Source organism: Panthera tigris, chromosome D2 (genome assembly GCF_018350195.1).
Source record: "Panthera tigris isolate Pti1 chromosome D2, P.tigris_Pti1_mat1.1, whole genome shotgun sequence".
Classification (NCBI taxonomy): Eukaryota; Metazoa; Chordata; class Mammalia; order Carnivora; family Felidae; genus Panthera; species Panthera tigris.
The window spans coordinates 86,632,569-86,658,608 of NC_056670.1; the positions used below are offsets into that span (position 1 = coordinate 86,632,569).

The 26,040-nt window shown below is 56.2% G+C and overlaps 2 protein-coding genes across 13 annotated transcripts; one reads left to right on the forward strand and one right to left on the reverse strand.

The window, feature by feature from the left end:
• Positions 1 to 6,018: 6,018 nt before the first annotated feature.
• CALY (calcyon neuron specific vesicular protein) lies at positions 6,019 to 15,019 on the reverse strand. 10 transcript variants are annotated; one of them, XM_042961076.1, is made up of 7 exons: positions 13,838 to 13,946; positions 13,376 to 13,461; positions 8,697 to 8,851; positions 7,587 to 7,700; positions 6,868 to 6,981; positions 6,347 to 6,674; positions 6,019 to 6,173 (listed from the first exon to the last, which is right to left on the reverse strand). In XM_042961076.1, exons 3-6 carry the CDS (start codon positions 8,829 to 8,831, stop codon positions 6,372 to 6,374), a joined length of 666 nt encoding a protein of 221 aa, XP_042817010.1. In that variant the 5' UTR covers positions 8,832 to 8,851; positions 13,376 to 13,461; positions 13,838 to 13,946; the 3' UTR covers positions 6,019 to 6,173; positions 6,347 to 6,371. The 10 variants fall into 10 exon arrangements, with proteins under 10 accessions (XP_042817010.1, XP_042817008.1, XP_042817011.1 ...); XM_042961074.1 differs by lacking the exons at positions 13,376 to 13,461; positions 13,838 to 13,946 and adding exons at positions 12,541 to 12,654; positions 13,210 to 13,358; XM_042961077.1 differs by lacking the exons at positions 13,376 to 13,461; positions 13,838 to 13,946 and adding an exon at positions 14,932 to 15,019.
• PRAP1 (proline rich acidic protein 1) lies at positions 12,070 to 26,005 on the forward strand. 3 transcript variants are annotated; one of them, XM_042961071.1, is made up of 5 exons: positions 12,131 to 12,200; positions 24,137 to 24,203; positions 24,917 to 24,969; positions 25,191 to 25,467; positions 25,752 to 26,005. In XM_042961071.1, the coding sequence occupies exons 1-5, from the start codon at positions 12,131 to 12,133 to the stop codon at positions 25,963 to 25,965; spliced, it is 681 nt and encodes a 226-aa protein (XP_042817005.1). In that variant the 3' UTR covers positions 25,966 to 26,005. The 3 variants fall into 3 exon arrangements, with proteins under 3 accessions (XP_042817006.1, XP_042817005.1, XP_042817007.1); XM_042961072.1 differs by lacking the exon at positions 25,191 to 25,467 and having other exon boundaries at positions 12,070 to 12,200; XM_042961073.1 differs by lacking the exons at positions 12,131 to 12,200; positions 25,191 to 25,467 and adding an exon at positions 13,426 to 13,534.
• The last annotated feature ends 35 nt before the right edge of the window (positions 26,006 to 26,040 follow it).

The following is a 26,040-nucleotide window of genomic DNA, read 5'->3' on the forward strand; positions in this document are numbered from 1 at the left end:
CCGCGAGGGTCCAGGCTGCGGCAGACTGCAGCGTGGAGTCAGTCCCGTGAGCTGGGCTTCCCTCCGGTACCGTCTGCCCCGCACACACTCACCTTTCTTCTCCACAGCAACCGGCAGGTGCCTGGCTGCGGCAGGTGCTCTGCGCCCTGGGACCATGAGTGGGCGCGCCGAGGTGTCCCGGCTCCTGGGAGGGTAGCACTGGTGAAGTGGCCTCCCACCTGCGGGATCCTGCGCTCGAGTCCCTAGGCCCGACCTTGGCGGGGGGGGGGGGGGGGGTGTGTGTGTGTGGGTTGCCTGATGGGCCAAGGCATTTAACCTTGAAACACCCTTGAGGAAAGAGCCGAGAGGGAGTGAGAGAAGCAAGTGGGGAGAGGGTAGTCACACAGACAGGTGCTGGGGGTGGGGCATAACGCACAGCACACCGATGGGGCCGGTGGGTGTCTGTGTGCGTGTGCGCCTGCGTGTACGCATTGTGTGTGTGTGCGTGCCCGCATGTGCGTCTGCGTGAGCACGCGTGCATGTGTGTGCGCATTGCGTGTACCCGCGTGCGTCTGTGTGAGCGTGCGTGCGTCTGTGTGCGCGCGCATTGTGTGTGCGTACGTGTCTGCGTGAGTGCCCGCGCCTGTGTGTGTGTGTGTGTGTGTCTCTGCATGCGCGCATGCTTGTGCGCATGTGTGTGCGTGCACGCGTCTGCATGTGTGTGTGCGAATTGCGTGTACGTGCGTACATCTGCGTGAGCGCGTGTGCATGTGTGTGCGCATTGCGTGTGCGTCTGCGTGTACGTGTGTGCGCATGCGTGCGCGTGTGCGTGCGTGTGCACATTGCGTGTACGTGCGTGCGTGTGCGTCTGCGTCTGCGTGAGGGCGCGTGTGTGTGCGCATTGTGTGTACATGCGTGCGTGCGTGCGCGTGCATGCATGTGCGTGTCATGTGCATATCCCGTGTGTTTGCCTGGTGTTTGTCATGGTGGAAACCACAGCCCACCGAACAGAAACAGAATTCGTGTCCTGCTAATGTGTCCTTCTTGCCGAATGTTCAGCCGAAGGAAGCAGAGCTGACTGTGTCTGACAACCTAGGTCTGCCCGGCCCCGGACTTCGGGTCATGCACGCAGTCTGTCCAGCGAAAGGACGGCCCTAAAGGCCACGGCGCCCGGGTGCATCTCTGCCCGGTTGGGCCCCTGAGGGTCCAGGGTTTCTTTCTGTGTTGAGCTCAGATCTCCTCACGTTCTCCCCGAGTCCCGCCAGCCTGTGGGAGCCCATGATCTTGGGACACGTTCTATGTTTCTGTAAGAATTGTTTTAACTTTTGGACATTTTATCTGACACTATCAACAAAGCCTCTTTTAGTTTCTTCACGAAGGACCTTCCGGGCTGTGGGTTCGAGTCTCCCCAATACTGGCGCCACACGCCGTGGACAAGACCCACGGGTGAACAAAGTGCAGAGAGTGTCTGCGTTGGCTCCCCGAGGGCAGAGCCTAGGACGGGACGGTGAGCAGGTGGCGAACCTGGCAGAGGGTTCTGGGGGGTATGTCCTGGGCACCCCTGAAGGCCAGGCCCACCTGAAGTGAGCCAGCCTGCGGTCCCACTCCAGGGCGGCCAGCTTGGGAAAGGGTTTTTGCAAGAGGTTTCTGTAAAATCTGGGTAAGAACAAAGTTGAAAGGACACCCAGAGGATGTGTGAGACCCTGAGACAGGAGCCGGGCCCGCTGCAGGGGGCCTGGCAGGGACCTGCACACCCTGTCACGGAGCCTCCTGGGGAGAATGGGGTGCTCTGGGCAGTTGTGCACACAGATGCGGGGAGGGTGCGGAGCGGCTCCTGCAACCCCTACTGGGTTTGCCCAGAGGTCCTGGGGCAAGTCAAGTTGTGAAGTTGTGCTCGTTGCTCATGTAGCATAAACGACTTGTTTTAATTTGAAAGGTTGAAAGTTAATCTCAATAACCTAAGGTTTTCGTTTTAGAATGTGTGAGAGAATTCCAGTTTAAGATCTGATTGACTCTGACTCCGTTGTATTAGATGGTGAGTAGTGAACAAATGTTCGTAAAGGTTTTGTTTATAGGTTGGAATCAGTTGTATCAATTTATGGTTAGAGCTTGAAATACCCAGGGCATCTAATTAACTTTATCACGTTTGTGAAATGTCTTTAAAAATTAGAGACTGACTGGGGCGCCTGGGTGGCTCAGTCGGTTGAGCGTCCGACTTCAGCTCAGGTCACGATCTCACGGTTCGTGAGTTCGAGCCCCGCGTCGGGCTCTGGGCTGATGGCTCAGAGCCTGGAGCCTGCTTCCGATCCTGTGTCTCCCTCTCTCTCTGCCCCTCCCCCATTCATGCTCTGTCTCTGTCTCAAAAATAAAAAATAAACATTAAAACAAAAATTAGAGACTGACTATATATCAAATATATAAGTTAAAAGAAAATTAAAGAATGAGTGAAGAGACACACAAAAGCTACTACATTTGAAAGCAAGCTTTTAAATGGAGCTTTAAAGCTTGGGAAAGCTGGGGAGGTTCAGGACAGACCTCTCCAGAATGTGCCACGTTGGCTTGTGGCTGGTTTTGAGCTGAAGGCACTTGAGACCCTGTGGGCTCAAGAGAAACTTTTGTCCTTCCCTTAACCACATGCAGGAATCTAAACGGGGGCGGGGTGTCTTTCCCAGAATAAGGGTTATTAACCGAGATTCATTCTGTCGGAGTGACTCATCTGTCTGGTGGGGCAAACATCTAATTACCAACATCTGTTTCTCTTATCTCGCTGTGAAGTGCATTCCCTCCTTCGACGTCCCGGACCCCCACCCCCTCCTCCTGGGTTCAGGACGACATGTGTACCTCCTTTCGCCTGTCTTTGGAATTTCCAGGTCTATGTGGATTTCCTGTTTCGTACATCGTTAAGTTTGATTTCCTCCTGTTAATCTATCTCACGGCAGTGTGATTCTTACTCCAGCTAGAAGACGGGAATTCGTGTCCCTGACACTGGTTTAAGTTTATAAGTATAAATTATAAGATGTTATAATTTTATAAATTAAACAAATTTAACCCAACAAGACCACTGGTAGGAATTTGCTTTGAACATAAGTTCCCCACAATACAAACCGCACACGCGTCGATTATTCATTGCAGCAAAGTACCGTAAACCCGGTAAAGAGCCCCGTGTGGCGGAGCAGCCCGCAGCTGGGACAGAACGAGGACAGCGCATGAGCACCGTGTGGCATGACCTTCTGTGTTTGTTAGTTGAATGTGCTCGGATGAAGCATGTGTTTGGCCTTTGTCCTGGGTCCCGGTGTAGAGCTCCTGAGACCCTCGGCATTTCCTGCGTGACAGGGAAGGCGCCGAGCACTAGTTAGAGCAAGGAGATTCCCAGGGCTTCCAGACTGAACACCCAGGTGCAGGAAAGTTCTCTGCTCCTAGGCCCACCCCTGGCCTTATGCCTCTTCCGTCCGGCTGTCCCTGATTTGTACGCTTTATAATAAACCAGTAATCTAGCAGGTGCTTTCCTGAGTTCTGTGAGTAGTTATACTGAGTTAGCAACTCTGAAGAGGGGGTCCCCAAATCGGTAGCTGAGTTGGAGAGAAATGCATGTGGCCTGAGGCCCCGATACTTGTGACCGGCGTCGGAATCGGGAGCGGGCTCTTGAGGCTGAGCCCTTCACTTGTGGGGTCTGTGCCGGCGCTGAGGAACAGGTGTCATAGCACTGAACTGTAGGACACCGGCTGGTACTGGGGGACTGGAGATTTGGTGGTTGTTTGTGTGGGGAAAAGAGACCCTTCTAGTGAAAAGTGTCAAATAGGAGAAGTAAAACGCAGGTGCATCTGTGCAAAAAGACGCACAGACAGGCTGAGCTGGTAACGAAGACTGATCTCCCTCGGGGGTGGGACACACCGTGTGGAGCCGTGTTCACGTTTTACATGCTAAAAATGATAGGATAAAATCAGCCAAATGGGAGAAGGACCCTGAAACAGTGCTAGCAGTACGAAGCGATTCCGCTATGTTTCAGAGGAGTGACACAGCCACACTGATGTGAAGAAGAAACCGCCTACCTTGAACACAGCATTTTGACTATAAATCCCCAAGTTAAAGACAGAACTCTAAATGAGCACCAGACTCTAGTTTGCACGCTTACTTGTGCCATGGTATGGGTTACCACTTCTGAAAAGGATTCCAGTGCGTTCTAAGACTAAGCAAATAAGTACATTGAGGAAAACAGGAACCAGGGTTCTCCCTGTTGGAGGATGGAGGTATCAGCGAGGAAAGGGGGAGCTGGAATAAACCCTGAAGTTCTGGGGTGGGATTAGAAGTATCGGTATGAACGCCTGGAGACTCATGTATGTCGTAGGTGCACTCATAGATAGCCCATAGATGTATGGATATATTGTATTGATCAAATGTGGGTTGTGTCTGTACAGGTGTAGACACTTGCACACACGTGCACAGGTGTATACGTGCACTCACAGGGAGGAGGGAAATACGGACTGTGTGCGGATGAATGTGTGTATGTATGTATCACACCCCGGCTCTCTCCACTGAATGTGCCTGAAGCCACACCCACAACCACACCCAAGAGGGGCCTGGAGCATCTTTGCTCCAGAAAGCTAGGAAGCGCCCGAGACTGCTGAGGGCACGTCAATAGGATGCCTTCCACCAGCCCGGAATGAAACATGTGAACATAAGAATTAATAGTGGTGGTAACAGATTGTCGCCTGTTGAATAGAACGGGAGAGTATGGGTCACACTGATGTAAATAAATGAGGAAAGGGGGGCAAGGGAAATCTTGTCTTTACAGTAAGCCAATAGAATGTCAACCACTAAATGTAGGAAAAGTGCTGAATTTAGATAATTGCCACTTGGAAAATATAGTATTATTGATTCAGACAAGAATTGTCAATGGAGGGGCACCTGGGTGGCTCAGTCAGCTAAGGGTCTGACTCTTGATTTGGGGACAAGTCATGATCCCAGAGTCCTGAGATTGAGCCCCGCCCACCCAGGGAAGGGGCTGAGGTGAAGAAGCCCCCCCCCCCCTCGGCCTCCAGCATGTCCGTGGTTTCCTTCAAACACCTGTCTCATCCACTTCCTGGTCACTGCCTGCTGTCCAAAGCCACTCAGACCCCTCACCTTGCCTCCCTGGGCTGGAGGCTGGAGGTCAGGGTCCCACACTCAGTCTGAGTGTCCAGCCCTCGTGTCCCCTCACAGGACTGCACTAGGGCCAAAAAGGGCCCCCCCCCCCCCCCCCCGTGTCACCTGACACTGCTCAGTACAGAAAATGCCTGTTTCCTTCCTGGTTCTGGCTGCATGAGCCTGCAAGGTTGTTATCTCTAACCCCAGCCCTTGGTACTAGGGCCCGGGCTTACCTCTCACCCGGTGGGAACAGACCCGAGGCCTCGAAGTGCTGTAGTGGGGGGGGGGGGGTGCTGTGGGCTGGGTGAAGAGACTCTTGCCAGCTCCAACATCCTCAGACCTCCCACCACCCCTCTAGCTCCAAGGCAATGGGAGATAGGGGTGCTCCAGGAGTGGGGACCCCTTTCAGACAGGGATGGGCTCACATCCCCTCTCCAGAGGCCCGGGCCCCTTGGAACCATGCATTTGCTCATTTCTTCAGTGACTTGTGCCTGTGTGAGGCGGTTGCCCAGAACAAGGGGATTCAGAGGCTCGGGTCGACGGGTTAGGTGTGTGAGGACCAGGCCCGGCAGTAGGAGGCGAAAGGGCCTCACTGGATGTGGGGCTAAGCAGCAGTCAGGGCTGGAGCCCAGCCCTGGATAGAGGCGAACTTACTCCTTTGCAGCCCGGCAGCGGTGGGCCTGTGCATGCCGGGCGCTGGCCTTCCCCCTCTCCCTGCGTGGCCGCGGCTTCCCGCTTCCCGGGGCTGCCTCACTGCCCCCACCCCCACCCCCACCCCCACGGTGGCTGCTGCTCTTCCGGATCCTTCGGGGCTTCCTCCAGGCAGCAGAGGAGACACGAAGCGGGCGCTCACCCAGGCGGGGGTTGGGAAGGCAGGGAAAAGGTCAGCGGGACCAAGGAGGCTCAGGAGAAACAGAGGCCCAGGTGGATATGAATCTTTACTTAGAGAAAAGCAACAGAGCTGCAAGCTCGGGGGCAGGGGGCGTCAGCGAGGGGTCCTGGAAGCAGGGGCACGACCACGAGATGGGAGAGCGTCGGGCGAGGGCGGTCACAGGTGCCGGCAGGGGGCGCTGCCAAGACAGAGGGAAGCAGGGGCGAGAGCCGGCGCTGCGAGGTGGGCCCGCGTCCCCCCTCGCCGCCCACCTGCGTGGGAAGAGGTGCCAGGCTGAACCCCGTCCCCCGGCTTCCAGCTCACCGGACCCCCGCCCTGCCCACGACCCCCATGCCGCCTGAGCACACCTACCCGGGCTGCAGGTGCGGAGGGGCCATCACTGGGGGGCCGGGGGCGGGGCGCTGCCTGCCGCCTTCCGCGCCGCCTCTTTCTCTCCCGGCGCGGAGGGCTTCCCGGGGGGCTCGGTGGCCGCCGCCGCCGCCGCCGCCGCCCCCGCCTGGGTGGGCGCCTTGGGTCCCTCCTTGACGGCGCGGTAGCCCTCCCCCCAGGCCGAGGGCGTCTCCGTGCCGTGCTTGCGGCTCAGCGGGTAGGCCCCGATGGCCGCCAGGATGCTGCGGTGGCGCTCGGGGTCCATCTCGGTGTAGTACATCTCCAGGGTCAGCGGGGTGCAGATCTTGTGCTGCGGGAGGGGGCGGATCAGGGCGGGGCCGCAGGGGTCTTCCCTAGGCGTGGCCCGAGAAGCGGAGGGGAGGCAGCCCACCTCCGTGCTTCCACAGGGACACCCCCCTCCGCCCCCGCCCGAGCAGAGCAGAGTAAGGTCGCGGCTGCCTGCCCCACCCCAGACCCCGTACACCCAGCTGGCCAGCCCTTACCCGGAGCAGGAAGCCGTCGGGGCAGGTGAACTGGTCATACCAGATGGCCTTGTACATGATCAGGACACAGCCCAGGAGCGCCATGGCAAAGGCGATCATCCGCGCTGTGGGCAGCTGCGGGAAGGAGAGAGACCCGAGGAGGGGGGTGTGAAACTGTTGGAAAGACCAGGGCGGTCCTCATACAGCCCCTCTCGCTTCTGTTTGGCTTTTGTCTCAGAAACAATGGAGGAAAGGAGATGACAGGTGTCACTAATGAAAAATAAAGGGTTTTAGAAATGGTGTGCAAAAAATGATTAAAAAAAAAAAAAACAAACCCAAAACCATTTAGTAAACTTAAGAGCTAAAAAAACAGGAAGGGTGAAAATATTAGCTAGATATATAGCATAAGTGACTTTCCATAATACCTAGAAAACCCAGGGGTCACTAAGGGAAAATGGACACACAGCAGGAGCAGGTGGGGCCCAGGGTGGCTCATGGCAGGAGCCCCTCTGAAGGCAGATGCTGTTCTCATCCACTTCATAGCAGGATGAAGGCCTCTGAACGGGGTGGTGTCCTGTCCCTCTCTCTTCCTGAGAGCAGGCGAGTGAGCAAGAGGTCCCGGCCCACCTGGCCCAGATGTGGCCACCTATGGCCTGCAGCCTCCTCCTCGCCATCTCCCCTGCCCTGACTCCCCACGGAACTGACTGCTGGGCACCATGGGCCCGGGAGGGTTGGGTTACCCTGCGTCCTTCCTCAGGGTGGTTACAGGCCAGCTTCTGGGCCTCCAGGTCGGGGAACTTCTTTGGCTGGTCCGGGGGGGACAGCTGGTATTCTGTCTGTGTCTTGATAACCACCTGCGGAAAGAGATGGCCCAGGAGGACCCTGAATCGGGAGGACTGGCGGGGTCAGGCCCAGGGGTCAGCTCCCCGGCAGTGGTGTGGGTGCTGGCCATCTGCCAGGACTGCCTAGTGGCTCCACTGGCTACAAGCTGAGGCCAACGGAAGGTGGAGGCCAAAAGCCTGCTGGGCCGGGCGGCCCTGGGGCCTGTCCACACCACACAGGGAGCCCCTTAGTCTGGGGGCTGCAGTCAGCTCTCCCTGCCAGGCCAGGAGCTTCCCTTTTAGGTGCTCCACAGCTTGGTTCCTGCCTCCGGGAAGTCCACCCTGACTTCTCCTCGGCTCCCAGAGTCTTGAGGCCCCTACCACCTGGGGCACAGGCAAATAGTCCTGTGCTTTGTGAATGCTCCTAAGGGGTGAGCACTGAGCCTCCCCACGTGGCTACTGAGAACCAGATCCAGACCTGTGGTGGACTCGGCTGCTGCCCCCCCCCCCAGATCACTGGGAGGTGCTCCCACCCCCACGGCCCCCAGACAAAAGCTTTCAGCTGCCTGCCCCCTCCCTCCTGCTGGGACAAGTCCTGATGCTAGTCAGCTCGGCTACGCTAGAGCCGAGCCCTGCTTCTCACACATCCCTCCTGACAGCGGGTCCCCATCGGTCACCTGCCCCAGGACCCTGTTTCAGGCCCTCAGGAAAGGATGGGAATTGTTTGCTTGCTGAGCGCCTGTGGGCAGCACCATGGACTAGGCACTGTCTGCAAGATGTTGTAGGAGTCCTCACAGTGACCCCCGTTCACGGATGAGGAAAGGGTGACTCTGGGTGACCAGAGAGCTGATCAGGTCACATGGATCACCCATAGCCGACTAGGGCTTTGGTCCAGCTCGGCTCTACCTCTGCTGGCTCTCCTGCACGTTGGGGGAGGCCACATCTGCATAAAACTCACCCCACTGCCCTCTATGCACAGGGCAGGCTGAGAAGAGCCCCTCGCCCCCTCATGCTGGTCTAGGCCCTCACCTGGTCCGGGAACGGTGGCTGGAGCTGGCTGACGTCCAGGGGGCTGATCAGAGGGACGCTGTCCGTGGTAGCCCCATCCTGGTCCCCGGGGTCCTTGCCCGGCTTCCCGGAGAAGCTGCAGCCCAGCTTCACCATGGTGATGGGTGGTCCTCGTCCTGTGCAGAGTAGACACAAGGTTACTGGCCACTCAGCACCCAGCAGACGTCCATGCCGGCTGCTGCAGGAGCCAGAGGGCCCCAGCTGACCCCGGCGTTCCTCACACCTGGGCCGGGACAAGCCAATCTCCCAGGACAAAGTGGGTGTGTTCGTCCATAGGCTTCTAGTCCCTTCCTGCCCTCTGGTCTCCCTTTGGGTCCCAGAGCCATGCAAGGGGTGCTGCCTCTGACCAGGGAGTGCCCAGACACACAACACCGGCAGAGCCGGCAGCTAGCCAACCTGCTAGCACATTCCAGCACATTCCAAGGGCAGCTATGTGCTCAACAGAAAATGATCCCAGATAGAAGGCTGGAGAGTAAGGTGGCCAGACTGTGCAAATAAAAATATAGGACACTTGGTTAAATCTGAATTTCAGATAAGCAATGGAAGTTTTCTGAAGTCTATGTCCCATGTAATATGCAAAATAGGACGTATCAAAAAGTTATTTGTCTGAAATTCGAGTTTAGCTGGGCGTCCTGTGTTCTATCTGACAAACCTCCTGGAGATGCAGGAAGTAAGGAAGAGGTACAGAAAGGACATCGGTGAGAAGATCCAAATGCTAACTGCACAGAGCACAGTAGTAGGGCTGGAATACCCTGACGAGAGACAGAAGACCAGCCGAGGACAGCGGAGGTGCCTGGAGGAGCGCACAGCCCCCCCACCCCCTCCACCCCCATCTCAGGAGCTCAAGACGATTTTACCTCTAGGCTGACCGATAAATAAGAACAAAGAAAGGAAGGGCTGCCCGGGGGCTCAGTCGGTTAAGCGTCCCACGTTGGCTTAGGTCATGATCTCACAGTTCGTGAGTTCGAGCCCCACGCCGGGCTCTGCACTGACAGCTCAGAGCCTGTTGAGGTTCTCTCTCTGCCCCTCTCTCTCAAAATAAATATTTGTTTAAAAGAGTGATCAGTCTTTTCACCATAAGGAATACAGAAGAAAAATCACCTGATCAACTTCAATAATACCTGGAGAAGTATTTGATAAAATTCAACATTTATTATTTTAATTATCTATTAGCACTTTAAGGGCAGAAGGAAACTTCCTTAATCTGATGATAAAGGTTATCCACAAAAACCTCTAAGCTGTCCTTATACAGTGTAAACAGTGAAAGCTTTGCCTTTAAGGTGAGGAAGGAGATATCAAGGCCTGTTATTATCAGTTCTATAAATCACAGCGCAGGAGGTTTTAGCCAGCTGTCGGGCAGGGAAAACGAATGAGAGAAAACAGGCCTGGACGAGATCAGGCCAAACTCTCATTGCTCACAGATGAAGCACCTTGTATGTGCAGAACACCCACGAGACTCTACAGATAAGTGACAAAGGCTGAAGAGTGAGGCCAGCAGGGTCATCCAAGGTATTCAGGGGTCATTAGTGACAACAGATTAGGAAATAAGCTTTTCAAAGATTCTACTTAAGCGATATTGGAAATATTAAACACTCAGGACCAGACTTAATGCGAAAATCATGGAAAACCTCAATCAAAACATTACTGACACTGAAGGAGACCTAAATTCTTTCAGTAAGTGGGGTAGGAAATGGTCATGGATTTGGGAAGGTTCTATGTTTAAAAATATCATTTCCCCCCAAACGTATCTGTAGAACCAATACACCCAATCCACAGCCCAAAAGAATTCTTTTGTGTGTGAACATGCCCGGCATCGTAAGTTTATATAAAAACCAAGGGGACAAGAACACGTGACCCCTTGAAAATGACCGAGGGGTAGGATTCGTCCACCAGGTGCAGCCAGTCGCGCAGCCTTGTGGTACAGATGCGTGGTATACACACGCCTGTGCACACGGACCACAGATTTATGACAGAGATGCCGCCTTTCGATAAACATGTGTCCACATGGAGAGCAAGGCACCGAAACCCCACCTCACACACACGAATCTACTCCATGTGGATGTAGCTAAGCTGGGAAAGCATCTGGAAGACACTACAGGAGAATGTTTTCCTGGTCTGGGGGAGGGAAAGAGTTCTTCAGTATGACAAGTAAGTACTAACCATCAAAGGGCTACATTCAATTTAAGAACTTCTGCTTATTAAAACACAGCTTCAAAGAATGGAAACAGAAAGCACGACTGGGAGATGTTTGCAATATGCAACTGGCAAAGGACTTGTGGGCTCGTCAACAAGGTACATTCAAATCCTAACCCCTGGCACCCGTGAATGTAACCTCACTAGCAAACAGGGTCTCTGCAGATGTAACCGAGTTAAGATGACCTCATACCGGACTGCAGGGGCCCTAAGCCAATGACTGGTGTCCTTACAGAAGGGAGAAATGTGGACGCACACGGGGAGATGCTCAGGTCCAGATGAGAAGGTTGGAGGGATGCATTCACAGGCCCAGGAACACGTGGGGCTGCCAGAAGCCAGGAGAGGCAGGAAGGATCTTCCCTAGAGCCTCAAAGGGATCACGGCCCTGCCCCAACCTTCATTTCCGACTTCTCATCTCCAGAGCCGATGGAAAAATACATGTCTGTTGTCTTAAGCCACCTGCTTGTGGTAATTTGCCACAGCGGCCTGAGGAAGCCAACGCAGGGCAGATACCAAAATATAAAACGGACATCTCAAGTTGGTAAAGAAAAAGATAAACCCAATAGAAAAATGGACAGAAAAAGATTTCAATGGCCACGAATACTAAAAAGGTGCTCACCCTCACTAGTCCCCGAGGGAGATAAATTAGAACCAGCTTAAGGGGACACACTGAAGCCCGTCAGGACCCAGGAGAGATGCCACACTGGTGGCGTCCGCTCACGTAACCCACTCACGTCCGACGCCGAGCAGCCCCCACTCCAGCGTGGACACCCAGCAGAAGGACGGGTGGGCATGAATGTGCACACAGCACCACACATCACCCAGAGTGACACAAGTAAATAAATGGGGGTGTTCCTACCACGGAGTCCTTGGAGCAACGGAAGTGACCGGTCACAGCTTCACGCAAGAGCAGCCCTGAGTCCCACAAAACAACGGTGGCCAAAAGAAGCCGCGCACAAAGGAAGGTTCGATAGTAAGAGAACTCCAACTGCAACCTTTAGGAACCAATCGGCGGCATTTAGAGACACGCACTCTGGGGGCCCCGGACCAATCGTTGCTCCTGTGTCTGGAGAGTCTGAGAGGCGGTGCCCGTCGGGGAGGGGAGCTGCGTCGGGATTTCTAGTCTTTGCTTGGATGGTGGATGGCTGGGGTGCCCTTCTGTTACATTATTAGGCTGCACGTTTGTTTTATGACCTCTTGTGATGGCAGAGGCACGGCCACCCCATGCCCTCCCCCAGGATGTGGACCCTGGGGTTCCGCTGAGCAGACAGGGTGAGTCCCTTGGCAACTGTGCCCTGGCTGTCTCCCCACCCTCTTCCTTGTGAGGACGAAGGGCGGAGCCCCAGGGGCTGTGCTTCCTACCCTGGCCACTGCATGGGGCCCTCCCTCGCCAATGCCAGCACCCACCCTACACACACTGCGTGCCTCTGCACCCCCAAACTTCTGTCCTAGGGTGACTTCGCCACCCCCAAATGCGTCTCCCTGGAACAGCCCCACCAGCGCAGGTGCCCATCAGGCCCACAGGTGCCAGTCTCACACCCCAGAGGCCAGGCCCTGCTGTGGGTTCTGGATGTGAGCAGTCAGGGTGGGAACATAGAGGAGGAGCCCCTACCCAGAGGCAGAGAGGCGGAGAGATGCCCAGGATGGAGAACCTGCGAGGTGCTGGGCAGGGGGCCGGGGCTGTGTAGGACCGGGGGAGGCGTGGCCAGGAAGCAGCTCTGTGGGGCTGGCGAGAGAAGCAGCCGGCTGGGCAAGACAGGAGCGCCCCCATCGTGGATTTCCCGGGCGCCCTGGGGAGGGAGGTCCTACTAGGGCCCTGAGCTGGGGCTCCTCCTTGGATTTACGAGCCTGGCCCGGGCGCCCTTACAGGACGGCAAAGCGCCCCCCACTCCCACCCCCTGCTGGAGGGCTTTTCCTGAGGACAGTCTGGCTTGGCAGGGGATCCGCCTGGGGCACATTTGCACCAATTGGTTAGTCTGCAGGAGGACCACGCAGACCACGTCCGCGCTCGGTGAGGCAGAGATGGAGAAGGGACCATCAGAATAGAAACAGAGATGTCGGGCTTTCCAGTGCAAGGAAGGAAATGTGGCTCCAAAGCGCTGGGAAGGGGCCACGGAGGGAGGGACTGACAGGAGAGCCGGGGGCGGGGGGAAGGGGCGGTGGGAGGTGGGGGCAACAAGAGCTCAGGGCTTGAGAGAAGCTTCGTGGGGGCGGGAAGGGTGTGCCTGGGCCTTCTAGCAGCGGAGCCCCGCCCCCCCCCCCCCATCAGCCTTCGATTTACAGAGGAGAGTGCCGAGGGGCACAGTGTGTCGCCTCCCGCACTCCCGTCAATCTGTGGTTGGCCACCCCCGCTGGAAGGCCGGGTGTGTGCGGGGTCTGCACAGTCTCCCCACAGGAAGCCTCTCCCTATAAGGGGTTCCGCCTCTGGGGTCCTCTTGGGGCCAAACCTAAGCTCCAACTCCTCCGACGCGGTGTGACGTCCAGGTTACGTCATCGCGGGTTTCCATGGCAACGGAGGCTGGCGACGACAAGTCTTCACGAAGGAAAGGAGCCATTTGGGACCTTCTGGACCCTCCGCTTCTGGTTCCGTGCCCCTCCCACCAGGCGTAATGCTGGGGAGGGGGCTGGGCTGCATGTGGGACTCCCTCCCCCCGAACATTTATTTCCGTCGCTGAGACCTGGGGACCCTCTGGGAAGGCTGGCTGGGCTCATTCACACGACAGACACAGAACTCCGTGGAATTGGGGGGTCGCCCCTGCTGCTCCCACTGCCCCCCTCACTCCACCCTGCGCCGTAACTGCGTCTTCTCCAGCAGCTCATCCGCTCCCCACCCCCCCCCCCCCCCCACCGCTGTGCCCTCCTGGATGGGGGCCGTGCACGCTCCTCTCCGACGTTCGGGGAAGGGGTACCGGATGAGCCGTGCGGGTGGACGGACACGCGGACGGCCAGGCGGGGAAGGGGCCCTCGGCTGAAAACCCGACCGAAGCCGGGCGGCAGGTCCGTGCGTCACAGACTCGCTTTGGCGCCCCCACTTCCCCCGCCCCCCGCGGTGTGCTGCGTCACGAGGAGAGGTGCGCGCCGGGGCGCCCGGGCGCGCGCTTGTGCGGGCTGGGCACGAGCGTGCTGCGCGTGGCGGCCGTGCATGTGACTGCGGGGCGCAGGGCGCTGCGCGCTCCGCACGGGCCTCCGCCCCCCGCCCCTGCCCTAGCCGCAGCCCCACCAGATGCCCTGCGGGCGGGTCGTGGGCTTGGCTTTTGGTCTAAGGGTCTGTGGACTGCAGGCCCCAGCCCCGCCCCGCGAGGCCCGAGTTGGGGGAAGCTACGTCCGCACCCAGCGGTGCTTTGGTCCAGCATCCCAGCCACCTGTGGCCCCGCGTCCTGGGTCTGCGGCAGGTGGTTCTGGAAAGATACCCCTCCGCGCGCCTGCCCCCGCCACAGCCACCCCGCTCTCGATGCCAGCAGCGCTTCCCCGGGGTCTGGTTCGTCTGACGCCTTCCACCTCGCTGCTTCTCCCACCCCCCTGCTCTCCCCCACCCTCAGACGCAACTGGCGCCCCCTCCCTACCCAGGGGACGCCCAGCTCCCAATGGCTCTCTCAGATCTGCAGGGAAGAGGGGCTGCGGTCACCAGCACGACCCCCACCCGGCTGCCCTGCTCTGCTGAGGGTGGGGGATCCGGGCAGCACGTCGGGTCTCTGCAAGGCTGGACACCTAGGGTTCTTCTGGAAGGTCCAGGCAGCGGCTCACCCCGCGGAGGCCCCCGATCCTCCGGGAGGCCTGGGGTCAGCACCCCCGCTCCGTCAGCAGAGACCCCAAAGGAAGACCCCGGTTCGGCCTGGCCGCCATCGGCTCAGCCGCAGTGCCCCCCCCCCCCACTCTCCCACCCCTGCACACGCACCTTGCATACGCGCCTGCACACGTACCTCACACACCCGTGCACACTGCCCCGTGCACACTCGCCCCCCCCGCCCCCCGCTCCACCAGGAGAAATGGGGAAATGGCTCACAGGCGGCTCCGACGGGCAGCTGCTGCAGGACGCGGTCGCAGGACGAGGGTGCGGAGGAAGGACGCGGTTCCAGACGCTTCGCAGCCGGGGCGGGGCGGGGGAGGGGCCGAGCCGAGAGCGAGGCTGCTGTTGCCTGGGCGACGCTGGTGGAGGGAGTACTTGCGTCTGCTGCAGCCGCTCCCCTCCCACGGTGCCCCCCCAATCGAAGCTGGGCCTGGGCTCCCCCATAGCCTTACACGCACACCTCACACACTCACACCACCTCGCTGCAGGGGGGTAGGCGCCCTGGCGGGCCGAGCGCTGGCTGCTCCTCACCTGAGGGTGTCCAGGCCCTGCCCCACCACCCTGGTCAGTGCTCACACTCGCCGTCTTGCTGCCCTCGGCCGGCTGTGTTCAGGCGCGGCTGGTTTGGCCTCCACGTCCCCGGAGCAGAGCCTCCTCGTGTCTCCCTGCCTAAAACCCCTGGGCTGTCGGCTTTCCTAGGGCCCTCCTGTCACCCTTGGTCACTGCTGTGCCGCAGCCCAGAGAAAGTGCTCAGTAGGCGTCTGCGCAGCGACTGGGTGCTGTGGCTCCTCTGGCTGGGGTCAGGCCGGGCGCTGTGGGGGACGGGACCCCCTGGCTGGGGTCAGGCTGCGCATCCTGGCTCCCAGCTGGTGTAAGAGGGCAAGGAAAACGGCAGGTATCCGTGATTCATCCCCTTTCGCTGTTGAATAGTACCTCGTGGTATGGATGGGCCCCATTTTATCCACTGATGGGCATCCGGACTGTTTCCAGTTCTGCCCGTTGTTGACAACGTTGCCCTGAACGTTGTCTTACGTGTCTTCGTGTGGACGGAGGCCTTCACTTCTCCTGGGTAGGCACCTAAGAGTGGGATTGCTAGGTCAGGTGGTAGTTTACACTTAACTTAAGAAAATGCTAAACTTTTCCAGAGGGCCTGCACCATTTTACACTGCCACAAGCAAGGTATGAGGGCTCCAATTTTCCCCATCATCATCAACACTTGTTACTGCCTGTCTTTTTATGACAGCCGTCTGCATGGGTCAGTCAGGGCCGCTGTGACAAAGCACTATGGACTGGGTGGCTACACGTCGGATTTAGTTCCTGATACCGAGGTGTGGGTACGGTTGGTCTCCTCTGAGGCTTCTGTCCTTGGCTTGTGTCTTTGGATGGTGGGCCCTCTATGTGTGTCTGTGTCCTCACTCCCTTTTCTCAGGACACCAGTCAGAATGGATTAGGCCCACCCATATGACCTTGGTTTTGTCTGTTTGTTTGTTTTGGGGTTTTTTGTTTGTTTGTTTTTTTAGTTTATTTAATTTCTATACCCAACTCGGGGCTCGAACTCATGACCCCAATATCAAAAGCCACGTGCTCCACTGACTGAGTCAGGCACACTGAACCCCCCATATGACCTCATTTTAACTCAATTATCTCTTCAAAGATCCCGTATCCAAATACAGCCACACTCCAAGGTGCTGAGGGTTGGAATTTCAACATAAGAAATTTTGGGAGGAACAATTCTGTCCCTAGCGCTGATCTAGGACATGGAGTGATATCTCACTACGTTGTGAACCTTACATAGCTTATGTGAAATACCTGTTCAAGTGTTCCTAATGCTTTTCAGTTGGGTTGTTTGTCTTATTATTGACTTCTAAGAACTCTTTATGTATTCTGGATACAAGTCCCTTATCAAATATATGATTTACAAACAGTGTCTCTCTGTCTCTGACTTGTCTTTTCTCTTTCTTGATGGTATCTTTGGAAGTGCAAAAGTTTGTAATTTTGATGAAGTCCAATGTATCCTTTTTTTTTTTTTTTAGGTACCATGCTTTTGGTGCAATACTTAGGAACTGTTTACCTAACCCAAGCCAATGATAATTTTTTCATTTTTTTCTTCTAGAGGTTTTATAATTGTAGCTTTTACATTTAAGAGTGATGTTTTGGGGTGCCTGGGTGGCTCAGTCGGTTAGGCTCCGACTTCGGTTCAGGTCATGATCTCGCAGTTCGTGAGTTCAAGCTGTGCTGACAGCTCGGAGCCTGGAGCTGCTTCCGATTCTGTGTCTCCCTCTCTCTCGCGCCCTCCCCTGTTCACACTCTGTCTGTCTCGAATATAAACATTTTTTAAAAATTAAAAAAAAAGAATGATGCATTTTGGGGGCGGCTGGGTGGCTCAGTCGATTGAGCACCCACCTCGGCTCAGGTCATGATCTCATGGTTCATAAATTCGAACCCCGCATTGGGCTTTGTGCTGACAGCTCAGAGCCCCCTTCGGATCCTCTGTCCGCTTCTCTCTCTGCCCACCACCTCCTCATGCTCTCTCTCTCTCTCAAAAATAAATAAAACATTAAAAAAAAAAGGGGTGTCTGGCTGGCTCAGTAGGTAACGTCCGACTTGGGCTCAGGTCATGATCTCGCAGTTCATGTGTTCGAGCCCCACATCAGGCTCTCTGCTGTCAGCGCAGAGCCTGCTTCGGATCCTCTGTTTTCCTCTCTCTCTGTGCCCCCTCCCCTGCTCTGTCTCTCTCTCTCAAAAAAATTTTTTTTAAGTGATGCATTCTGAGTTAACTTGTGTGTGCAATGTAGGTTACAGGTCTAAGTTCTTTTAGGGTCTTTTTGCATGTGGGTATTTGCTTGTCTTGGTGTCTTTTGTTGAAAACACTAACCTTTCCATATTGAATGTTTCTGACATCTTTGTCAAAAATTGGTTGTCCACATGTGTATGGGCTTCCTTCCAGACCCTTAATTCCACCTCACTGCTCTGTGTACAAACCCGCATGCCTCTGGCATGTCCTTTATCACTGTGCCATGAGAGCAAGTTTTGAAATGGAGGTAGTGTGTGCCTTCCAGTTTTGCCCATTCTTTTAGAAAGTTGTTTTGGCTCTTCTGAGTTTCTGCCTTCTCACATAAATTTTAGGATCAACTTGCAGATTTTTGCAAAGAATCCTGCTAGGAATTTGACAAGAATTGCACCAAGTCTGTAGATCAATTTTGGGAAAATGGCTATCTTAACAAAACCGAGTCTCCCAGTCCGTGAACCTGGGACACCTCTCCGTCCATTTAGAACTGCAGTTTTCTCAGCACTAGTCTTGTGCTGCTTTTGTTAAATTAATCTAAGTGTTTTATTATTTTCAATGCTATCATAAATGAGCTTTTCCCCTAATTTCATTAAAATTGTTCATTGCTAGTATGTAGAAACAATTGATTTTTGTATATTGATTTTATATCCTGAGATCTTATTAAACTCATTTACTTATTTCTACTAGTTTTTTTTTTTTTTTGTATTCCTTAGAACTTTCTAAATACAGGGTCACATCATCTGCAATAAAGACAGCTTTATTTCTCCTTTCCAATTCAAGCATAATTTCCTTCTTCTTGCGGGGTTGTGCTGCTTGAAATTGACAGGACAGGGGCGCCTGGGTGGCTCAGTCCGTTGAGCGTCCAACGACTCATGATCTCACAGCTCGTGAGTTCTAGCCCTGCGCCGGGCTCTGTGCTGACAGCTCGGAGCCTGGAACCTGCTTCTGCTTCTGTCTCCCTCTCTCTCTGCCCCTAACCCACTCGCATTCTGTCTCTGTCTCTCTCAAAAATAAATAAACATTAAAAAAAAAAAAAAGGAATCGACAGGACAGCGCTAAAAAACGGTGAGAGTGGACATGTTTGCCTTATCCCTGTTCTTCAGGAGAAAGCCATCCACCATCTTTCACTGAAATGCGATGTTCACTATCCGACATCTTTCTAGTTGGAAGTTTTTATCACTTATGGATTTGGATTCTGTCAGATTATTTTTCTGCATCTTGACCATGTGTTCTTTGTTCTATCAGTATAGTGTAACATATCAGTTGATTTGTGAATATCAAATCAATTTTGCATTCCTAAAATAAATTCCTTTTTATGTGTTTTAATATTTTATTAAGAATTTTTGTCAATGTTCATGAGGAATCGTAGTCCCTAGTTTTCCTTGTAACGTCTTCGGCTGCCTGTGGACTAAGGGTGGCACTAGCCTCCAGCGCTCTCCTCTCCTGCGCGGTCACACCAAAGGGCTGCTGTTCCCTCTGGCACTCCGCCCGCGGGTCCCTAACGTCTCCAGGAGGAGGTCAGCTGTGGGTCTGATTGCGGGTGCTCTTCTGGGGGTGCTTTTCTCTCCCTGCTTTCTATATATATTTAAAAAAATTTTTTTAACATTTGTTTATTTTTGAGAGACAGAGACAGAGCGTGAGCAGGGGAGGGGCAGAGAGGGAGACACAGAATACGAAGCAGGCTCCAGGCTCTGAGCTGTCAGCACAGAGCCCGATGCGGGGCTCGAACCCACACACTGCGAGATCATGACCGGAACTGGAGTCGGACACTTGACCGACTGAGCCCCCCAGGTACCTCTCTTTTGCCGTTTTCAAGACTTGCTCTGTCTTTAGATTTCAACAGTTTAGCTGTGTCTTTGTTTGTATCCTATCTGGGGCTCACTGAGCTTACTGGATCTATGGTAAATGCATTTCATCAGGTTTGGAATGTTTCTGCCGTCGTGTATTGAAATATTCTTTCTGCCCCTTTCTCTCCTTCCTCTTCTTCTGGGAATGTATCTGTATGTATATGTACGTCTGGTGTGTATATACATGTGTACGTGTGTGTGTGTCTGCATGTATGCACGCTGCACGTGTGAATGAGATACGCGTGTGTATACATGGTGTGTGCGTGTAGGGTACACGTGTGCATGTGTGCATGCGTGAACGGTGTGTATGCATGTGCTTGACATTGTGGTCTCACGGGTCTCTGAGATGCTGTTCATTTTTCTCCTTTTTTTTGGTCTCTTCAGATTGGATAATTTCTATGGATCTGTCTTTGACAGTTGATCAGACTTAAAGATATTAAGTACTTAAATGTGTCTTCTACTAAACCTTCCAGTGAATTTTTAAGTTTTAGTTATTGTGTTTTTTAATTCCAGAATCTCCACTTGATTCTTTAAAAAATTCGGTTTATTAAAATTACTTAAGACATTTTCATCAAATGTTCCTTTAATTCTTTAAGCCTGATTTCCACTCATTTTTTTCTCCACTCATCCAGTGTCTGGGTCCACTCAGAGAGACTTTCTGTCGCCCCCTTTCCCCTAAATACTGGTTACACATTTCTTGTTTCTTTGCCTTCGGATTTTTGGTTGAAAAATATGTGTTTTGTAAAATTTTTTTTAGTGTTTGTTACTTATTTTTGAGAGACAGAGAGAGACAGAGTACGGGCAGAGAGAGGGAGACACAGAATCCGAAGCAGGCTCCAGGCTCTGAGTTGTCAGCACAGAGCCCGACGAGGGGCTGCAACTCATTAGTCTTGAGATCATGACCCGAGCTGAAGTTGGATGCTTAACCGACTGAGCCACCCAGGTTCCCCAAAAATGTGTGTTTTAATTGGCTCATCAGTGTCACACATGTGCCATACTAATGCGAGGTATTAATTGTGGGGGAGACATGCGTGAACAGCACAGGGTGTGGAGGACTCTACTTTCTTAAAATTTTTTTAACGTTTTATTTATTTTTGAAGGATAAAGAGACAGAGCGTGAGCAGGGGAGGGGCAGATAGAAAGGGAAACACAGAGGGGCGCCTGGGTGATAATTTCGAGTTCGAGCCCCGTGTCGGGCTCTGTGCTGACAGCTTGGAGCCTGGAGCCTGCCTCGGACTCTGGGTCTCCCTCTCTGCCCCTCCCCAACTCACATTCCGTCTCTCTCTCTCTCTCAAAAATGAAGATTAAAAATAAAGAAAGAAATAAAAAAAAGAAAGGGAGACGCAGAATCCAAAATACGCTCCAGGCTCCAAGCTGTCAGCACAGAGCCCCACACGGGGCTCAAACTCACGAACCGTGAGATCATGACCTGAACTGAAGTCGACGCCCAACCGACTGCACCACCCAGGCGCCCCATGGGACTTGTACTTTCTGTTAGATTTTTCTCTAACCTTAAAATTACTCAAAACGTCAAGTCTATTTGTTTAAAAACAACTGGCTGTCTCAGATTGTATAGGGTAACCACCTTGGATTCTGGCATTTCCTCCGCAGATGGCTGTTGTTGGTTCATTCAGTGATTCCCTTGCACTAAACCCGTGCCCTGCTTCCTTCTGTGTGTGGCACGGCGCCCCAGGGTCAGGGCGCTGCAGCCCCCTGCGAGGTCGCTGGCGCCCTCCGCTCATACCCAGGGCTCAGCAGCTTGCTGGAGCACCCACTTCTCAATTGCTCCTGTGCCACAGGTCAGGTTCCAGAGCCCTGACGTGGTTGGTTTTAACGGTCCTCACCCTGACTTGTGGGAAGCCCCACCCCTTGTGCGTGTCTTTGGGCAAAGTCAGCTCCGGGGGGGGGGGTGGGGTGGGGTGGGGGGGCCTGTTCCCAGAGTGCCCATAGGGCCGGGGCGGGGTTTGCTGGGATGCTTTTCCAGCTTCCAGCCAACCAGTCAGCCCAGTTTTGGGTCCGTTGCCCCCGGGGCGCGCAGCTCGGGCCTGCAACGTCAGGACATTTTGTTGGTGGGTGGCCAGACCAGGAGGAGGGGGCAGGAAGACGCAGACTCCGGGGTGGGGGCTGGTGTGGGAGGCAGAGCTGTGTCAGATCTGCCCTGAAGTGGGTGGTGGGAAGGCCACGGGACTGACAGGTCGCAGGGAGCCAGCTGGGCGCACCCAGTCACCGGTGCAGTTGGGAACCCTGGTCTCTGACCTCTGTCCAGACACGCCTACATGGGGGCCATAAAACCCTGAGAAACGTGGGTGGGGAGGCGCGGGCCCAGTGTCTGAGTTACTGTCTACGTGGATCTGGGACTACAGGTCCCCGAGAGCACCCTCTACACTGAGAAGGGGACTGCGGCATGAGGAGGTAATGCCCAATCCCTCTGAGGCCAGACCCGCCACCCGATCCTGGGGCTCTGCTGTGCAGCCACTCAGGCTGGTTCCAGGGGAGAGGGTCGGGGGCGGGGGGAGGAAGGCTCGGCTCTGTCCTCAGGCCAGTGGTGGCTGCAGCCCCCAGGGTGTCGAGCCCTCCCTCCAGAGCCAGCCGAGATTGTGGCCCATCTGCTGTCTGCGTCCGGGCACCCGATTTGAGGGCCACCCCTGTGAGCACACCTGTCCCTTGGGGTGTCCCCTGGCCCAAGAGTCACCCTGGAGGTGGGAGGTAGGAGGCAGCACGTCTGTGACTGCCCAAAAGGGAGGGTTGGGTCAAGAAGAGGAGGCTGGAGGCTGGCAGGGCTGAGGGCAGGGGTCAGATGCTACCCTGAGGGAATGTCAGCCTGGCAGCTGGGGTGTGTGCCGGGCCCTGGGGTCAGAGGCTCTGTTGCTCCTGTGGGGGACCCCTTTCTTCCTCCTCTCAGCCAGAGCCCTCCCCTTGCCCTCCTGTTCTGGGGTGGGGTTCTTCTTGGGACCCCAGCTTGAACCGGAGGCCATGCATCCTTGCAGAAAGGTGGGCCGCTGGGTTAGGGCTGGGGTCCAGAGCTGTCTTCCTGGCAGAGGATGGGGGCCCCAAAGCCGGGACACCCCATGCTCACCGCTGCCGTCCCCATTCCCTGGGCCCCGTCGTGTCCTGTCCTGTGAAGTCCTTTCCCCGACTCAGCTGGACAGCGCGCCGGTGGGTGTGGCGTCCAGACACGTAGGCGCAGGCAACCAGTTCAGCCCCTGCCCAGCACTAGAGCCGGCCTCTGCCTGGGGACCCCTGCCCTTTGGCTCCCGAGGTGTGCCTCAGCCCCAAAGTGCTGAGCCACTCAGAGAAGCAAAGGTCTTTGTGGGGATGGAGTCTGGGGCTACAGGGGCGGGCAGCTTGTAGGAAGCCTTGATCTGATGCCCCTGCTGACCCCGAGCTCCCTGGCCCTTCCCAGCCCTGCCCAGCCTGTCACCCCGCCAGCTGCATAGACAGAAGGAAACCTTCCCAGAGCGCCGGGAAGAGCCCTGTGTACACACAGCCTGTTAGAAGATAGACTGAGGCATATGAAGCATTTTGAGTTTATTTGAGCACAGTTAGAATTGGGCGGCGTCCCACCCAGCAGACAGGAAGGCGCTCGACGGGCCGGTCGCGATGGAAAACTTAGAGGCGGAAGGAGCGGACGAGCAGGTCACGGTAGCAAAGGCGGGTTGGTGGGTCGCTCTTCTTCAGGGGACAGCGGGGGCCGATCAGATGACCTACCCCGTGTGGGCTGGGCGGTTCCCGCCTCACTGCTGTAAGGATCCATTTCTGGGGGAGCCTAACCTGTCGTTAGGCCTCGGGTTGGTGACGCGGGGCTTAGCGTGAGCGATTCCAGTCTGGGCCTGTTGTCTTGTTTTTTAACAACACACATGCACACACATGCTCATAAATGCACAACCCCCCCAACCTCCCCCCCCCACGTACCACACACCGCACGAACACATCACACCCTCCCACCATCCACACGCACATCCACACACACCATCCACACACGCACACACACGTGCACACACTCACTGCGCCAGTCTCTCTCGCCCCCTGTTCTCCTGCTCATCTTGGGTGAGGCTTCCAGGACCTTTGCTGTTGGGTTCATGGATCACCTGTCCTGCGTGTGTTCCTTTGTGTCTCTTATCTTTGGCCGCTGCTCCTCGGACTCCCTGCTTGGGGCTGGTCCTTGACCTCCTCTGCCCTGGTGGCCATCCTGGCCTCCCTCGGGGTCAGGCTGAATGTGTCGGGGCAGAGTGCCCCATCCCACCTGCCTCCTCCTGGGCTTCCTGCCCAGTACCGGCACCACTGTGCACCCACAGCTCTGACCTGGGGGGGCCTGAGGGAGCCGCGGCGCATAGCTTCAGGGGTGCCGTGGGCACTGAGCGCTCCGAGAGCCTCGCCCCAAGTCCTAGCCCCCCGGCACCTAAGCAGAGGATGCTGTGAGCGCACACCGCTCCCTGGCCAAGAGGTGCGTGTGGTTCCACGTGCAGCCACCAGCACAGAGGCTGGGAGCTGAAGGGTCCACCTGGTGGCCGGGGCCGGTAGCGTGGGGTCCGTCCAGAACGTGGGGTGCAGCGGTACCCGGTCTGAGGGGGCCTGGGGGCAGGTGTGGGCCTGTGGCCATCCCACCTCTTTGTGCCTGTGTGTCCTTGGGCTGTGAGATGGGGAGATAATAAACTACCTGTGAACCTGGCCCCAGGCCTCCCTGGCTGGGACCCACATTGCCAGTGACACCAGGCCACCCACCTGGCTGTCCTGTCCAGAGGAGCAGCCCTGGCCTACCTCTCACTCTCCTCTCTGGTCCCTTCAGGCTCCTCCTGGTTGCCAGCCTGGCGGCTCTGCTGCTGGGGGAGGCAGACTCGGCTTCCAAGCCCCAGGTATGTGTGGGCTGCTCTGCCCAGCCCCTGCCCCATCAGCAAGGAATGTGAAGAAAGGGCACCAAGCTGGCCTTTGACAGAGAAGGCAGGGCACTAATGTGACTGCAGGTCTCTGTGCAGGGTGGCCCTGCGGGCACCGGAAGGGACCCTAAGGATGAGGGGGAGCGTGCCCCTCTGTGGGGTCTGAGAAGCAAGGCTCAGTGATGCCTAAGTGACCCAGGCAGAGGAGGGGCCCTAGGTGACGCTCACTGGCACTGTGAACCCCAGGGCACATCCTCCATCCTGGGCATCGCTGCTCAGACGCACTCTGTGCTGTGTCCCCCACCCCCACCCCCGCCTTGGGTCAAGACCACTCAGACTTGCACACCTGGGAAGGCCCAACCCTTCCCGGCAAGTGACAGCTGGTCTCCACGGGGTCACCTGTTTCATACACTCCCCTGGCCTCCACAAGAGGGCTGGGCCCAGAGGAACTGGACCCCCTCCTCCGGCCATCAGCCGGGGATGGGGGGGGGGGTCCAGATGCAGCCCCAGGGGTTGTCCTGTCTCTCTAGTAACCACATGGCCTCCATCCATTCCCTGGAGGAGGCGGGGCAGGGGGTGGAGTTGGCAGGTGCGGTCCAAGGGGCCTTGGAGCCATCTCTGTCCAGGTGTCCCCTGACCTTGGACCCCTTGTGGACTGCACAAAGCCCACACCTGTGATCCTTTCCTTCCAGGTCCTCATCAAGACCAAAGGCAAAGTTGGGGCCCCTGAGCAGGACACAGAGGAGTGAGTGTCCCCAGCGACCCTTGTGTTTTCCCCTGCTGTTGCCCCTTCTGGGCCCTGGCCCCAAGCTAAGGGCATTGGTGGGTGGAAGGGAAACCTCCTTCAGGAGGAGGCAATGCTCCAGCCAGCATGGGACCCCATGGGATCTGTCAGAAACTGAGCAGAGTACGGGGTCTGAGGGCTTTAGACTGATCCCCTAGGGTGGCTATCCCCTCACCCCCCAGGGCTGTGGCCTCAGACAGAGCCACTTCTAAGCCATGATTGCTTCCCTGCATCCACACGAGGCAACCTCGGCTGGTTTCTCTCCCGGGGCCACACCTTGCCAGGCCAGAGGATACAGTGCCTGACATCTGACTGGTGGGGACTCCTGCCCAAACTCTCTGGGTCTCCATGGCCCAGGGCTGTGGCCGGGGCAGCATCTGTGTTGGGCCAGGATGTTTTCTCAGGGACACCCTTGGGGACGCTGCAACCTCTCGGGGCCCCCTGCGGCTCAGGCATGTGGTGAGGATGCCTACCCTTCGGTCTGGGTCCCATGGGGACCGCCTGGTCATAGCTCTTGGGTGGGGAGGGGGAGAGGGATGGCGATGCTTGTCCTGGGCACTGGGGCCCTGGGGCCTCTGGCGAGTGATGGGACAGAGCCACCAGGGACCCTGGTGGGGGAGCAGATTCCCACCAGGTCTCATCCCCAGAGCCCCCAGGCTGCTTGTAGGGTGGTGGGCGCCCTCACTGGGGCTGGCTGGCTGCCTCCTGTGGCACCTGCGGACCTGATCCAGCTGTGCTCCTAGGCCCTGGGGCGTCCCTTCTCTGGGAAGGGACGATGAGCTCATGGGGCTGCCCAGCTGGGACCCGGAGCCTGACCGTGACAGCCTGTACCACCCACCGCCCGAGGAGGCCCAGGCCGAGGCAGGGCTCCGTTCTTGGTCACTGCCACCTCACCAGGAGCTTCAGGGGCCAGAGGAGGATCGAGACCACATCTACCACCCCAGGGACGACTCCTGACCCCTGACCCCACCCCAACTGGAAAAATAAACCTTGCAGATGTGGATCCCACGCGTCTTCAGGAACAGTGACCAT